Genomic DNA, 14255 nt, shown 5'->3' on the forward strand with positions numbered 1-14255 from the left:
GTATTTTGAAATGTGCTGCAGATTCAAGTTGTTTAGCAATTACACAGCTCCAAATGAGACCACAGGGTTGTAATTTTAATTTTCCTCTGTTCTTGCATTGCTTTTATAGCTCTCAAATTGCAGCATTTTAAAATAGCCAAACAAGTACCCTTGTGAAATATTGTTGTGGATGTCAGTTTAGTTTCGCAAATTGATTAGAATTTGTTAACGATTCTTTTCTTTATAAACTATTTCTGCTTAAAGTTACATATTTGCAAATGTTTCTGCTCAGTTCTTGGAAAAAATGAAGTAAACTGAGAATCTTAAGATAAATGCAAACTATTTCACAAAGCCACCTACATGAAAATATTTCCAGTTAGAAGTGAAACTCTGAAAACAAGCCTTCAAAACAGTACAGTGTGTGTCAAATACATCTAGGCACAGACTGAAAACACTTTAACAGTATGCATTCAAGATAAATGCATCTAACTAGATAAAATAGTGGTGAATAAAATACTTGCTTCCAAGCTGAATGTTTTGTGGATAAACAGACATATTTCTAGCTGTTGTATTTCCATTGCTTTGAATGAAGTTTAAAGGAGCATAAGTTAGGCTCAAAGGTACTGGGTGAAGAGTTATGATGGAATAGTCACCATTGCTACTCTACCTTCTTTTTAAAATCACATCCTCAACATTGCTGCTGATCTGGAATATATACTTGCAAATACTGGTTCACAGTACAAAATTGGTGTTCCTAAATTCTTTCCATTCTGTGTGCTCAAAGAACTTGGTGGAAGAGAGAGTTTTTGATCATGAATTGAGAAGTTTCAGTAGTTTTATATGTGATGTTAAATAGTGTGCACCAAGAACAATGGGCCACATTTCACATGAGCCAGTTTTCAGAATTTTTGGCCCATTTTCCCCTTTCAGTCCACATGGATTCCATATCAGTTTTTGAGTTAGTAATTTATTAGAGGCATTATTTTTTTTTAAATGAGTATAAAATAATATCAAATCAATAATGTTTTATCAAAAATATCTTGCATTGTAACCTTATTTAGTTCAATGCACCTGGTTTTCTTTCATCCAGGAGTAGACTTAGATGTATTACATGCTATATTTAAATAAAATGGTCTTTTTTTCTTGTGATTTGCAGCTGTTTGCAAAAAGAAAACCTCCAAAAGGCCTTTATGTCTATGGAGATGTTGGTAAGTTTCAGCAGAGATTTCACTAAAAAGTTTTCTCTGTGTGTTTACTGAAGTTCTAAGGTATCATTTTATGTCAAAGTTCATTTGTATAGCAAATGACTTATGTTTTATGAGCTTTTCAGGCTAGTTTTCTTTTAGAAATAAGTTGGTCTTCAAATAGAGTTAGGAGTCTATGAGCAGTTACATTTTTGTTCATTAATTTATTTCTGATTTTGACATGGTATTGCCCAAATTAACCATATTATTAAATATTGATTGAGAGAGAAAAGAAAGGAAGAATTTATTCTAACTGTGCCAATATACCACAAAAACACCCTTGCTTCTAAGGAAAATATGGAGGATATTTCATATGAAGACATATAGCCACTTGTACAGGGCTTTGAGCCAATTGTGTACACCAATCAGTGTGAAAAAATAAAAATACAGCTGTTCTTCTAGCTATTTAAACATAAAATATAACCTCTTCCCAAACAAGCTGGTCTTGTACTGTTCTGCAGAAGAGCTACTTTCATTAGTTCAAAGCTAATGAACAATCATTACTGTAATCAGTACCTACTGTTGTTAAATTAACTACCTGTAGGGTGTGTTTGTGTTTTTGTTTTTCATTACTTGAAGGCACAGGAAAGACAATGGTGATGGACATATTTTATTCTCATCTGGAGGTAGAGAGGAAAAAGAGAGTCCATTTTCATGGCTTCATGCTAGATGTACACAAAAGTAAGTGCAAATTTTTGTATACTTACTGTGATTTATAAATGTCAAATCTGTAAAGCAAACCTTTTTTCTTTGCATATGAGCCAGTTTGACTCTCTTTTAAGTAACTAATAAAAACAGGTTTTGGAAAGGATTTTCTCTTATTCCAGTGTAGATACTAGCAGCATGTTTGTTTAGGAATGCCTCCTCAAAAGATAATATAGTGCTGAGTATGTATGAAATTAGATGTATATTCTGTATTAATTTACTTGGTATCCTGTATTTACCTAGTATTTTACACTAAATTCTATAGAGTATTGATGCCAATAGTGAATTATATGTTGAATATGATAATGTGATGCTGTTCCAAAAAAGCCAGATTTTATGTGTAAAATCAGTATTATAATTAATTAACTATGTTTGGGCTCAGTTGGTGGCTTCAGTTGAACATAATACTCCACAGTTCTAAAAGAGGGGGAGAGAGAAAATAAAACTAAGTTTGGGGGCGAGAGGAAAGAATGGAGATGGGTCTAGAGGGGAAGATATCTTCCATCTAGAGAATGTGACAAACAGAAATGTGTTTTACAAGTTATGTAAAGGAATGTTTTTAAGACTGAGATTGATTATTGCCAATGAGCACTTTAAGACCAGTTAAAAAAAAAAACCCCAAAAAAACTCAAAAAGGCATTTCCATTACTTGATTTATTTGATTTATTAAACCTTAGATTAGCCATTTTTCTAGTAGGGACAATTTTAGAAATAATGAAATCAGTTTGGTAAGCCTGGAAGAACATAGGCTAGTGCTATCAGTACTTTCTTTGTTTAGTAATCATGTTATTTCATTCATTGCTACCCTTGTTCTTTTGCTTTCCTTTCTCAACCCTGGATGGAAATGTTTCCAACCACAGCACCTTACGTTGTGAGGATCAGATCAGGTAACACAGCTGGTAACATAGGGCAATATAAATTTTACTTTTGTTGTTGTTGTCGTCTGACCCCTCTCTCAATTTCATGAGGTATTTTGTTTTCAGCAAATAGTGTGCCCATATACCACTAAAAGAAAAACTCATCAAAATTATTAATAAATGTAGGCAGAAAGAGGTGGAAGGAGGGGGAAAAAGTCAAAATATATACCACATGAAATACCAAGTAATGAATTTCATCTCATCTGTTATTTCTTCTCTCTTTATTTCTAGAATATTTAAAAGGAAAAACCCTTGCTTGACTGTCCAACATGATATTGGATGCCCTTGCGTAAGGCAAGAGAAAATCATTGGTGGGAAGTTTCAGGAGTTATTTTAAGCACAAAAATATTTTGAAGGGTATAAACACTACTGAGGATGAGAGCTGTTCTAGAGAGGCAAAGCTGATGTCAACTAGGAATATGTTGATAAATATAGTAAAAGGAAATTCATCCTAAATACCAGGAAGCATCCTAACATTGTGAACTTATTTATTTACAAATAGGGGTTCACCGATAAAGATTTTTTTGGTTGGTACTGATGGCCGATTATTAACCAGCTATATTGGTCGATACCAATCTGATTGCTGATATGCAGCCTAGCAGCTGGGAGAGCAGCATCTGGCGAGTAAGTCTGTTGGGGGAAGGGACATGGGGGGAGGCAGATCTAGACCCGCATGGTGAGGAAGGGAGTGGGGCTGAGGCAGGGACAGGCACTGCCCAGCTGGGGTGGGGTGAAGGACAGAGCTGCAGGTGGCTTGTCTGGTGGGCATGGGGGCTGGAGGGGGGGCAACTCCCGCTGCTGCTCACACCTTTGTCGAGGCATGGGGGGCATGTGCCCCCCGGATTTGTGCATGGGGCAAAGGTGGGCTGTCCATTATGGGTTGGGGCCAGGGGCTGTGCTCGGGGGAGGGAGGGTATGGGGTGGACTACAGTCACCCCAAAATTACCCATAGCCCCCTGTAGACCCCCAACCCAGCACTGCTACCACCAGGCCCGAGTGCAGCCCTTGTGCAGCCCCCAGCCCTGGGCCCATAGTGCACAGCCTGCCTTCACCCCATGCACAAATCCTGGGGACATGTGCCCACCCCCCCCTCCCCGCCCGGGGTGCTCACAGCAGCAGGAGCTGCCCCCCAGGTGAGCCACCCATGGCTCCGTCTTGTGCACCGCCCTGCCTGGCTGGGCAGCCCCTGCCTCTGCCCTTGCCCCAGCCCTACTCCCTCCCCACTTCACTGTGAGGGCCTGCATCTGTCCTCCCACACCCCTTCCCCCCCCCCCCGCCCCGACTTACCAGCCAGATGCTGCTCTCCAAGCTGCTGGGCTGCACTCCTGCCTGCATGCATGTTGCATGCACATGGCATTTGTCTGTGACATTATCAGCCACATTGGCCACAAAAAGCCCATTGCTGATAATGTCAATTTTTCTTTTATCGGTGCCGATAGAAATGGACCAGTATATCTGTGTACCTCTATTTACAAGCTTTAAGTTAGGGAACTGTGTTAGAGTATCTTAGACAACAACTTACAAGTTCTTTGATTCCAGAACACTGAACACTTGTAAAGAAGTAATTCTCGCCCTCTTGAAGGCTCAGATCAAGTATCGTAACTCCAACGTTATGCAAAGTTTTTACCATTATAAACAATTCCTATCAACTGTGTTTAGAAATCACAGGTCTGGGAGGGACTTTGTGGTACCCATTCCTTTGCACAGATGCAGGATTTGCTGTTTCTAAGGCAGTGGTTCTAAAATGACGGGCCCCAAGACCCTTCAGCGGTGTAGTGACACAGGCAGCAGCCAGGTAAAACACCCTCTGTGCAAGGATTCAGTATGCCCATGCATCTCCTGCAGTAGGGGTCTCTGTTAACCCTAAATCGGGCAGGACATCTGGTTAATGCTGCAGCCTTTCCATTTCCCATCAAGTTCCACCTGGAAGCAGAGGCATATGGAACAGTTCCACATGTCCCACATGTCTCTGGTTCTAGGAGATGTCTTGTAGGGTCAGACCATCAGGGCAGCAGCATGAGCAAGCTCCCTCCTGCTTTAGAGTTATCAGAGAACCCTAATGCAGGAGGAGCATGCATGTACCAGAGCCCTTTCCTGTCTGGCTATGCATGACATAAATGGGGCAGTTTTACCCGTGACAGTTGTGACACCCAGTTGAGAATCACTGAGGTAAGTTGAGCACAACAATGGTTCTTGGTTGGGAATGCTGCCATGTTCAAAGAAAGGTATGGAGGGGTGCCCTTACTCTGAAAAGGTTAAGAACTAGAGGTGCACCGATACATAGGTCTGATATTGGCTCAGCACCAATATAAGGAAAACTGACATTATCAGCAATTGGATTTTTTTGACTGATGTGGCTGATAATGTCGCTGATAAATGACCCATGCATGTGCAGTTGTAGTGCAGCACACAGGCAGCCAGGAACGCAGCCTGGCAGCGTGGGGAGCAGCTGGGTTCGACTGGTAAGTCTGTTGTGAGGGGAGGGGGCAGATGGAGTCCCCCGTGGTGAGGGTGGGAGTGGGGCTGGGGCAGGTGTTGCGCAGCTGGGGCAGGGTACAGGACGGAGCTGTAAGCAGCTCGTCCAGGAGGCACCAGGGGGGGAGGGGCGCAGCTCCCACTGCTGTATGCACCCTGGGAGGGCATGGGGGGGCATGTGCCCCTGGATCTGCGCGCAGGGCAAGGGCAGGCTGCTGCTGGGGGCTGGGGCCGGGAGCAGTGCCGGGTTCTTCCAAGTTGGGGGCAGGGCCAGGCTCCACTCGGGGCAGGCGGAGGCACCAAGCAGAGGCTATGGTGAATTTTGGAGTGGCTGAAGCCCCCTGTAGTCCCCCTCCTGGTGCTGCCACCGCTCACCCTGAGCTTAGCCCAGCCCCCCACCAGGAAGAGCCCACTGCCACTTCTGGCCCCAGCCCACAGCGGCAGCCCACCCTTGCCTCTTGCATAGATTTGGGGGAACAGGCCCCCCCATGCTCTTCTGGGATGCGTGTAGCAGCATGAGCCACCGCTCTCCCCTCCTTCCCCCATTTCCCCCTAACAAGCCACTCATGGCTCCATCGTAAGCCCTGCCCCACTCCCTCTCTCACCTTGGGGCCTCGATTTACACCCCCTCCATGCCCCTTCCCCCACAGCAGACTTACTGCTGGACGCTGCTCTCCAAGCTGCCCGACTGCATGAAAGCAATTGGATTGATATTGGCTGATGTGGCTCATTAAAAATAGGCCATCAGTATCAACCTAAAAAGTCTGTATTGGCACACCCCTATTAAGAATCACTATTCTAAAGCAGCCTAAATAGGTTCTTGTCCTCTTAGTAAACCTCCAACAGCAAACCACCACAGATTCCCTATGGCAGGGGTTGTCAACTGGGGGGTACGCATACCCCCGGGGATACTTTGAAAGATCCCAGGGGATACTCTGGGGCAGGCGGGGATGGAACACCGCCACCCCGTGCCGCTGCCTCACAGCTGCCACCACTTGCCACACCCCTGCTCTGTCCACTGGGGGTATACTTATTAAACAAGGTTGAAAACTCCTGCCCTATTGTGACTTGTTCTTTTCTCCTACTATTATTGCAGCTAGGAATTTTTTTTTGGAGTTTTGAGCTACTGTATTTAGTTGAATACAAGATGACCGCAAGTCTTATATTTTATACCTGGAAAATTTATAAATTTGTTATAATTTTGCAGGTATAGAATCTAATTATTGGAGGTTTGCCTTGAATTTGTCCCCCTCCCACTGCTACAGCAGGGAAAATAAAATTTTGGGGGTCAGATGGCCATCTTGTCCTCTGCTGCCCCACCCCCCCCAACTTCTTCCTCCTGCAGCCCCTTCCCCCTTATTGTCAGACCCTGCTCTCCCTAAACACGTGGAAGTAAGGAGTAAATCTGCAAACACTGACTTTGAAATGAACATGCCTGTAATAACTTACATATAGGCAAATTACTATGGGTACTGTCCAGAATTAAGGTATTTTACCTTTTTGAAATTACTGTGGGTTTTAGCACAGGCACTCCATAAAAGCACTTTTAAGCAGCACTTTTGTAGCTACTTATATATAGTACAAACTATACTTCTTTTTGCAAAAAAAATATATATTGCAGTACTTCTACGAAAACTGTCTGGTGGCTGCTATGACTCACTTGACAGTCCAAAGCATATCATTGCCATTACATCATACACCTTCCCATCACAATATCTGCACTGAGCACCTGTGCTCTCACATGTCCACACACCTGCATTCCCATTGCCTCACCCTTGCCAGTCACAAAGACATGCAACTTTTCCCTACACCCTAAGCTTACCCCATCTCTCTCTTCCACCCCTGTCTATTTCTTTCCCAGTCCTTTCAGTCATCGCTGCCATTGTCACTTCTTCTCTCTTGTCATTGCCACCGCCACCACCATTGTCATCATTGTCATCACTTTCTTCATGGGTCACGCCCTTGAACAATCTGCACCAGTCCATTCTCCTTTACATGATCCCCACCACCTCTCCAACATCTTTCAGCACTTTCTTGTAGTACGCTTCAATCTCGCTTAGTCGCATTCTGACACAGGCCTCTATCGAGAGGCTTGTGAGCCCATATATGAGGAGGTTCCTGGACTTCCACTGGCATTTCTAAAGTAGGAAATGAATTGATTGAAGTGGGTCATCAGGGGCCCCTTCTGTTTGGACAAGTGCCCAAAGGACACCACTTCTCTGGTCAGGGTTTGGACCCCTGTCACAATCTTGAGAACTGTATAAACTCTTTCCTGTACACCCCTTTGACTAAAGAACACTACCACAGGAGGTGGTCAGTTGTTTCTGCTTTCCATGGGCAGGTTTTCCTGGAGCAGTATAGTTGGTTTCTCTACCCCTCTCTGATACTGTGCCTGCACTAGGAGTATGCAGTGGGCTACTTGCCAGTTCATGTCTTTGTGCTCTTTTTGTAGGTCCTTGTGGCTTGGCAGCTGTCGCTGGAGAGTAGTAGGTCCATGGCTGACACCACATCCTGTTTCCTCACCACCTCCTGCATTTTGCGGTGGTTCCTTAGGGTCATCAGGCCCATCTTTCTATAGTGCATACTTGCTGCGGAACTGCTCCAGGGTTCTATAGAACCATGGTGGTTCCTAGGTAGCTAGGTGATAATACGTGTATCCTCCAACATCATAGCATGTTACCAGAAAAATACTTCATGAAGCAGACTGTTTTAGCCTCTGCCCCACTTACCAGTTTGCATATCTGGCTTATGTATTTGGCCCAGAGGAAAAGCAGTATGTTTGGCTTTCCTCAGGCCCCTGTCCATTTAGTCTTGTACAAGGTTTTACTCTTCACTCTCTCCAATCCAGAGCCCCAAAAGAAGATGCATATGGCCCTCTGGATTCAGTGGGTAATTTGTTCCAAGTGGGGGAAGACAAGGGCAATGTACAGAAGCACCAGTACCAGCACTGCCTTCATGAGTGCCATGTGCTGCCCCCCATTGACAGGCAGTGCATGTGACACAGTTCCTATTTCTGATTAACTTTAGCTTCTGTCTTTTCCCACACCTTCCATCCAGTCAGCTCTGGGTCGAACTCCAGCTGAGGATCTTCACCTCCTTGTGGGGGATGGAGACCCCCCAGGGACAACAGGTCCCCCAAATCACACAGTACCTGGCAAGTGCTTTTGCTCACATTGAGCTTGGCATCTGCCATCACTCCATATGTGTGTGTGTTTCAGTACTTTTTTAATTGACCGCTTGTCTGTGCAGAGGATGTTGAGGTCATCCATGTAGGCCAGGACCCTAGCTTCCTCTTGGTTGACCTAGAGGTGCAGATGATGGGGAGAGTGGGCACCCCTGCCAGACCCCCAACTCCACTGCGATTGGTGCAGTCAGGATCCTGTTTCCCAGCACTTAGCTGCTTATGTCCATGTACAGTGTTTATCCAGGTGACAAAGGTTGGTGGGACCCCCGTCGTCTTCAGCATCTCAAATAGGAATTGGTAGGATATTCATAGGTTTTCTCCATGTCAAGGTTCAGCATGGCACTGCTCCAGCCCCTCTCCTGCATCCCGTAGCTGCATCAGGGCTCTGTGGATCTGTCTCCCTGGCACTGTGCACATCTGGTCTTCGTGGATCGCTGTCCTTATGACAGATTTAAGGCACTCGGCCACCACCTTGGCCAGCAATTTATAGCTGATGTTCCGGAGAGTTATGGGCGTCCAGTTCTTCAACTCCTCCCTTGGATCCTTCTTGTACTAGTCCATCCCTGCCCCTAGGTCATGAGGCACTGGTCCATCCCTGTCCCCAGGTGGCCCTCTTGCAGTCAGTCTTTGAAGACCTCTAGCAGCTCAGGGCCCACCTGATCCCAGAAGGTAACATAATACTCCTTGGGCAGCCCCGCTGCACCAGGAGTCATGTGATTCTTGAAACTGAAGAGGGTTTTGTCAACCTCCTCCCAGGTCCACTCCTTTACCAGCATCAGCTGTTTGCCCTCTCCAGAGATCTGGGTGAGCATCTGCAGACAATCCTACATGGCCCCCAGGTCCTCTGGTCATTCGGTGTACAGCTCCTGGTAGATAGCCACCACTGTCACCAGTATTTCATTCAACTAGTGCAAATTATACATAATATATTAGTTGAAAGCCAAAAAGCTTTATAATTCATCATATAGTTCACTGGGCTGGGCCCCAGCAGAGTCGATACCATGGCTTGAAATGCTAACCCCATGAACTGTTCAGTATGTTTGTATACTCCAGATACTGTCCCCTGGAACTAGGTATTCTTGTCAAAGTCTTAGGATCCTTCAAAGATTTATATGCAGATGAGGCACAGGGCAACGTGGTCTGGTTCCACCTCGTGGAGGGCAGGGTCATACTAATCTTATGCACCAGGCTGAGACGGGGTGACAGGGTTTCTGGGTGGACTGTTTGGGGCCCTGTTCGGTGATGTTTGCCAGACATTTAATGATAATGAAGATACAGGAATCAATGGAAATGGGAAAGAAAGGCACAGCTCAGCTGTGGGAGTGAAACAAGTCACATTCTATTCAGTAGTCATGGCCCACCATGACTTGAGAAAGAGTCAGCGCTAAGAGGGACTGAGTGCAATTGGTGTATCTTATCTTGCACTGAATATATCTTATTCAGATGGTCTGTACTAACCTGTTCTTGTGGGGACTGCTCTAAGCTTGTTCTTGTGGCCATTAGCTAAGGGTGAGTGAGATCAAGGGACATCTGAACCCCAGGACCTCAAGGCTTGGGCCTACACGTAAGATACCTGCCAAATGGATTTGGGAGTATCTGAAGCCCCAGGCTGAAAAGTCTGGGGTGGAGGATATTTGCTGGATGTACTGCTACATACAGCATTTTGAATGATTGAGTTGTGCTCAATTGATAGGATTCAGAACAGATTTGGCTAATTAATTTGGGAAAAAACCCTTCTGTAGGTTCCCATCAGCATTGCATTTTTTTTAAATTTATTTATTTATTTATTTTTGGCTAAGATCAAATGTAGTTAAGTCCATTTCGGGCACCAAGAGGGGAGGGTGTCAGAGCTGGCTCTGACTCTCCTGATCGCAGCCTGATACTGCAGTACCTCCAGGTCTGGTGCCAGTTCCCTGTGGAAGTAACACCCTCCCATTATTTTTAAAAGCCAAAAAAAAAAAGCTTCCCACCAGTATGATTGCTCAATATGGGCCATGTGTTTCATAGCCATGCTCAGTGTTGGTTTTATTTAATCAATTTTATAGTTGGTTTTCATGCTGCTTGTGACAACAGTTTAATGATATGTAACATATTTAATAAGATTTTCTTGTATGCCATGCAAGATGAACAGCTTTTTTCCATATGCTGATGGGGGGGATCTCATCTTATATTTGAATAAATATGGTAAATCTGCCTTGTGGTTTAAATCTGTTGCCTCATGTCCTGTCCTATGTGGTAAGAGAAAACTATGCTTTTCTATATTCTTTATGACCAGCTTTCAAATATTTGAAAACTGCTATCATATCCCTCCCTTAAAACTAAACAGACCTAGTTCTAGCAGCCTTTCCTCTATGGATTGAATTCCAACCTGTTTATTATCTTTGTCACTTGCTCTCCAATCCTCCCCATTTTCTCAACGTCCTTAAAATGTGGTGGCTAGAATTGGAGACAATACTCCAGGTGGGGCCTAACCAGCAGGTGAGTAGAGGGATACTATCACCTTCTGTGTCTTGCATACAATGCTTTTGTTAATGCAGCCCCAGATTGCATAACTTTTCATGCATTTTTTTGTGTTGGTGTCACATTGCTGACTCATTTTCTCTCTCAAAACTTCTTCAGGGTTGTTTTGAAGTTTTCTGTTTTCAAGTTGGGAGCCTTCCTGATCTTTTCCTCAAAATTTAACATCCTCATGTAAAAATAAATCTTAAATTTGATTATAGTTGTAGTCCTATGTTGCATCCACAGCATACCAATGATGATTCACTGTGACACAGTGACCAATACTGCATGGGGGTGGTCCATGTTTTGGAGACCAAATAAGTACATAAGTTGCAGTATGTCTGTTCTTAATAAAACTAACTTCTCATCACAGGGTCTGTCTTTACCAAGCGTTGATTTTTAGTGTGTTAGAGATTATGTTCAGTATAAGCTAAAGTGTTATATTGTACCATAGTACTTTGTGTTCAGTGTTTCTTGAGTAAAGTTCAGAAATGTAGGGATTAGTTTCTCTGAGCTGATTCTTCTCATTATCCTAGAATTTGACCACAAAGTTGTAAGTATGACTTATAAAGCAGTGCATATTTCCCTGATTGACTTTGCAATACTTTAAAGATTGTCCTGAATATTAGAAATCTCAAAGAAATCAAACTGAAGTCAAAGTAATAAATTAAGCATGACAAAATTAAAGCTTTACCAATTAAAATATCAGGATTTTTGAAACAATGGAAAGATAGTTGCACCTTCTTAATGTGGATATCATCAGGATCCAAGAGACTTACAAAGCAGTATTTGACACATTTTAAGCGGGAAAACATGGTGTACTGAATCTGTAATACATGAAAAGGTTAAAAAATTACTCCGCTTGCCCAATTAAAATATAGTGCTCATGTTCTTGCATTTTAGTATCTAAACTAAAATTTGTATTTCTAGCTTTCCCTCTGGAGCATATAAAGGAAAACGCATCATCTTTCTATTCTTGTTCTGTTTTATTAACTCAGGGATACACCGCCTTAAACAGAGCTTGCCAAAAAGAAAACCAGGACTTATGGCCAAATCATATGACCCAATAGCCCCAGTAGCTGAGGAAATAAGTGAAGAAGCTTGTCTCTTATGTTTTGATGAATTTCAGGTGAGTAAGTAGGTATTGTTTCATAGCTTCAGGAAAACCTGAACTTTTTTATCTTTTACTCTAGAATCTCTTACCTTTTATATAAGTCATATTGGTAGAAGGCTAAAATTCAAGAATACGAATTGTGTTTCCAATTCTTGAAGAAGTTAATTGGATTAACGTGCTTCAAGTATTTTCATTGCATTCTTATCATTGCATTCACTGTAGGGATATTTAATGCTTGAAGAGATGTTTATATGAGCACTTCGGGGTAGACATGTCCTTTTTGCGATGTTTGTGCAGTGCTGAGTGCATTGGTATCCTGATACCTGCTTGTTATCTCCTAGTCACTGTCATTCAAATAACCAAATAAAACTTTGAGTGACTGTGATCAAGGACTTGGGAACGTCGTGTCCAATGCAACTGTAATTTTTTATGTGGTCTGCTGGAGTCTATTTGGCAGCACTGTGTAAACACCAGTTAAATCATAAGCAGTTTTTATTGAATTCAGTATGAAAATATATAATAAACTGATAAAATATTTTGCATAAACTAACTTGATTAAATTCTTTTTATTCTCCAGAATTCTTGAGCTCTTTATTTTTAATATGCCTCATGATGTTATGTTGAAAATGCACAAGTGCATTAAAGAAATTTTGGAGAGAGAAGCTGCTCTACAAATACAAGTAAACTCTGTAACAGACAAGTAAAAATTAATTGTTTTAATGTGTACCATTCTTCCTGTTATGAAAGATTGATTAGTCTTTGAAGTTATTTCACAGATAGGCATGCTTCGTTTGCCAGCTGGGAAAAGAGTTCTTGACTTATTCATTATTTCTTTACTGCTGATCTCTTCTTTCCATCTAGAAAATATTACTAGCACACATTCAAACCTTGTATCGGGTACAGGTATTTGCCATAACTATATTAATCTTCTTCATGACTTGCTGTAGGATTTTTTGTGGTTTTTCTCCTTATTTTGATTGCTCTCTGGCTTTCTTTGCCTGTGTCTTGTTCTAATGGAAGACACTTATGGCTTACATTTTCTAGGGCTTGGATTGGAATTTAAAATCTCACCTTGAATTAATGAAGGGGATTTTACCTTATGCCTTTGAATGCAGTATTTTTTTTTCTGATTTCCAACCTCATTGTTTGAAGGTAGTTTTATATAGAAGTAAGTATGAACAGAGAGCTCTGCTGAACTATATTTCACGGGTTCTGCAATGCAGCATGTTATACTTCTCCTGTTAAGCAATTTGAAGTTTTTTGGTAAGCATGCTGATTTCAATGATGCACAATTTAAACAGATGTCTAGGAGGCCTTTCTCTAATTGCAGTTTTGGGTGTGGTAATGGAAATAACTCTCCTCTTGCATAGGAGTGGGTTATCACCCACTCCTTTGTCACTCAAGTAAGCAGGGGCTTCACTACTGTATTCTTTCAGCACTCCAAAGGTAGACTTTGATTCTTCTTGATGCTTTTCCCAGGTTGCTTGCTTGCTCCCCCTGTTGACATGCTTAAGTTTTAATAGTCTCATTCCTGAATGAAGTAACTTTTTGTCTTTGTTGTCTGGCTGAGAAGGAAATGCAACAGGATTACTTGGAACACATGCAAGGGTTTCCAAGCTATTGAACTTTCATTTGAATCTTAGATATCAATTCTTGTTAATTTATTACTACTATAAACCCACAGTGAAGTTAAAGCTTTGAAAGCAGCAGCACAAATCTATTTTGATAGTAATAATACAAAATACCTTAAAAAGAGGTAATGTTCATAATACTGAGTTGGATCTACTCATTTGTTTTCACAGCAGAAGTGTAGCTGGCTAGATTTTACTCACGATTTCACATGCTCACATTTAAGCAGGTACAACAGGAAGAAAATAAGCAAAAGAGAGAGAAAATAATGGACCATTCAGACAAAATTGCTGTCCCAACTGAAAACTTGGGACTTATTTAAATGATAACAGAAGGAAGCAAGAGTCTATGCTCCCACAGTAGAACCATGTTTTTACAATGTGGAAGTAGACATGATCAGAATAGCTGTTTAGATTTACTTGAAATATCTTTCAGGTACTTGTTGATACAAATAGGAACAAAGTGGACAGTGTCTTTCTTTGAAGAAATATATATAGTGACAGGAGATT

At 42.4% G+C, this 14255-nt stretch overlaps 1 protein-coding gene across 1 annotated transcript in view; it reads left to right on the forward strand.

The window, feature by feature from the left end:
- AFG1L (AFG1 like ATPase) overlaps positions 1–14255 on the forward strand; it is a 112347-nt gene that overhangs the window by 18168 nt on the left and 79924 nt on the right. Inside the window, exons 3-5 of the mRNA XM_006258518.4 lie at positions 1136–1187; positions 1803–1904; positions 12002–12132. Of these exons, the coding sequence (XP_006258580.3) occupies positions 1136–1187; positions 1803–1904; positions 12002–12132 (285 nt within the window). The remainder of the gene's footprint in view (positions 1–1135; positions 1188–1802; positions 1905–12001; positions 12133–14255) is intronic.

The sequence above is a fragment of the Alligator mississippiensis genome, chromosome 1 (genome assembly GCF_030867095.1).
Source record: "Alligator mississippiensis isolate rAllMis1 chromosome 1, rAllMis1, whole genome shotgun sequence".
In the NCBI taxonomy this organism is placed as follows: domain Eukaryota; kingdom Metazoa; phylum Chordata; order Crocodylia; family Alligatoridae; genus Alligator; species Alligator mississippiensis.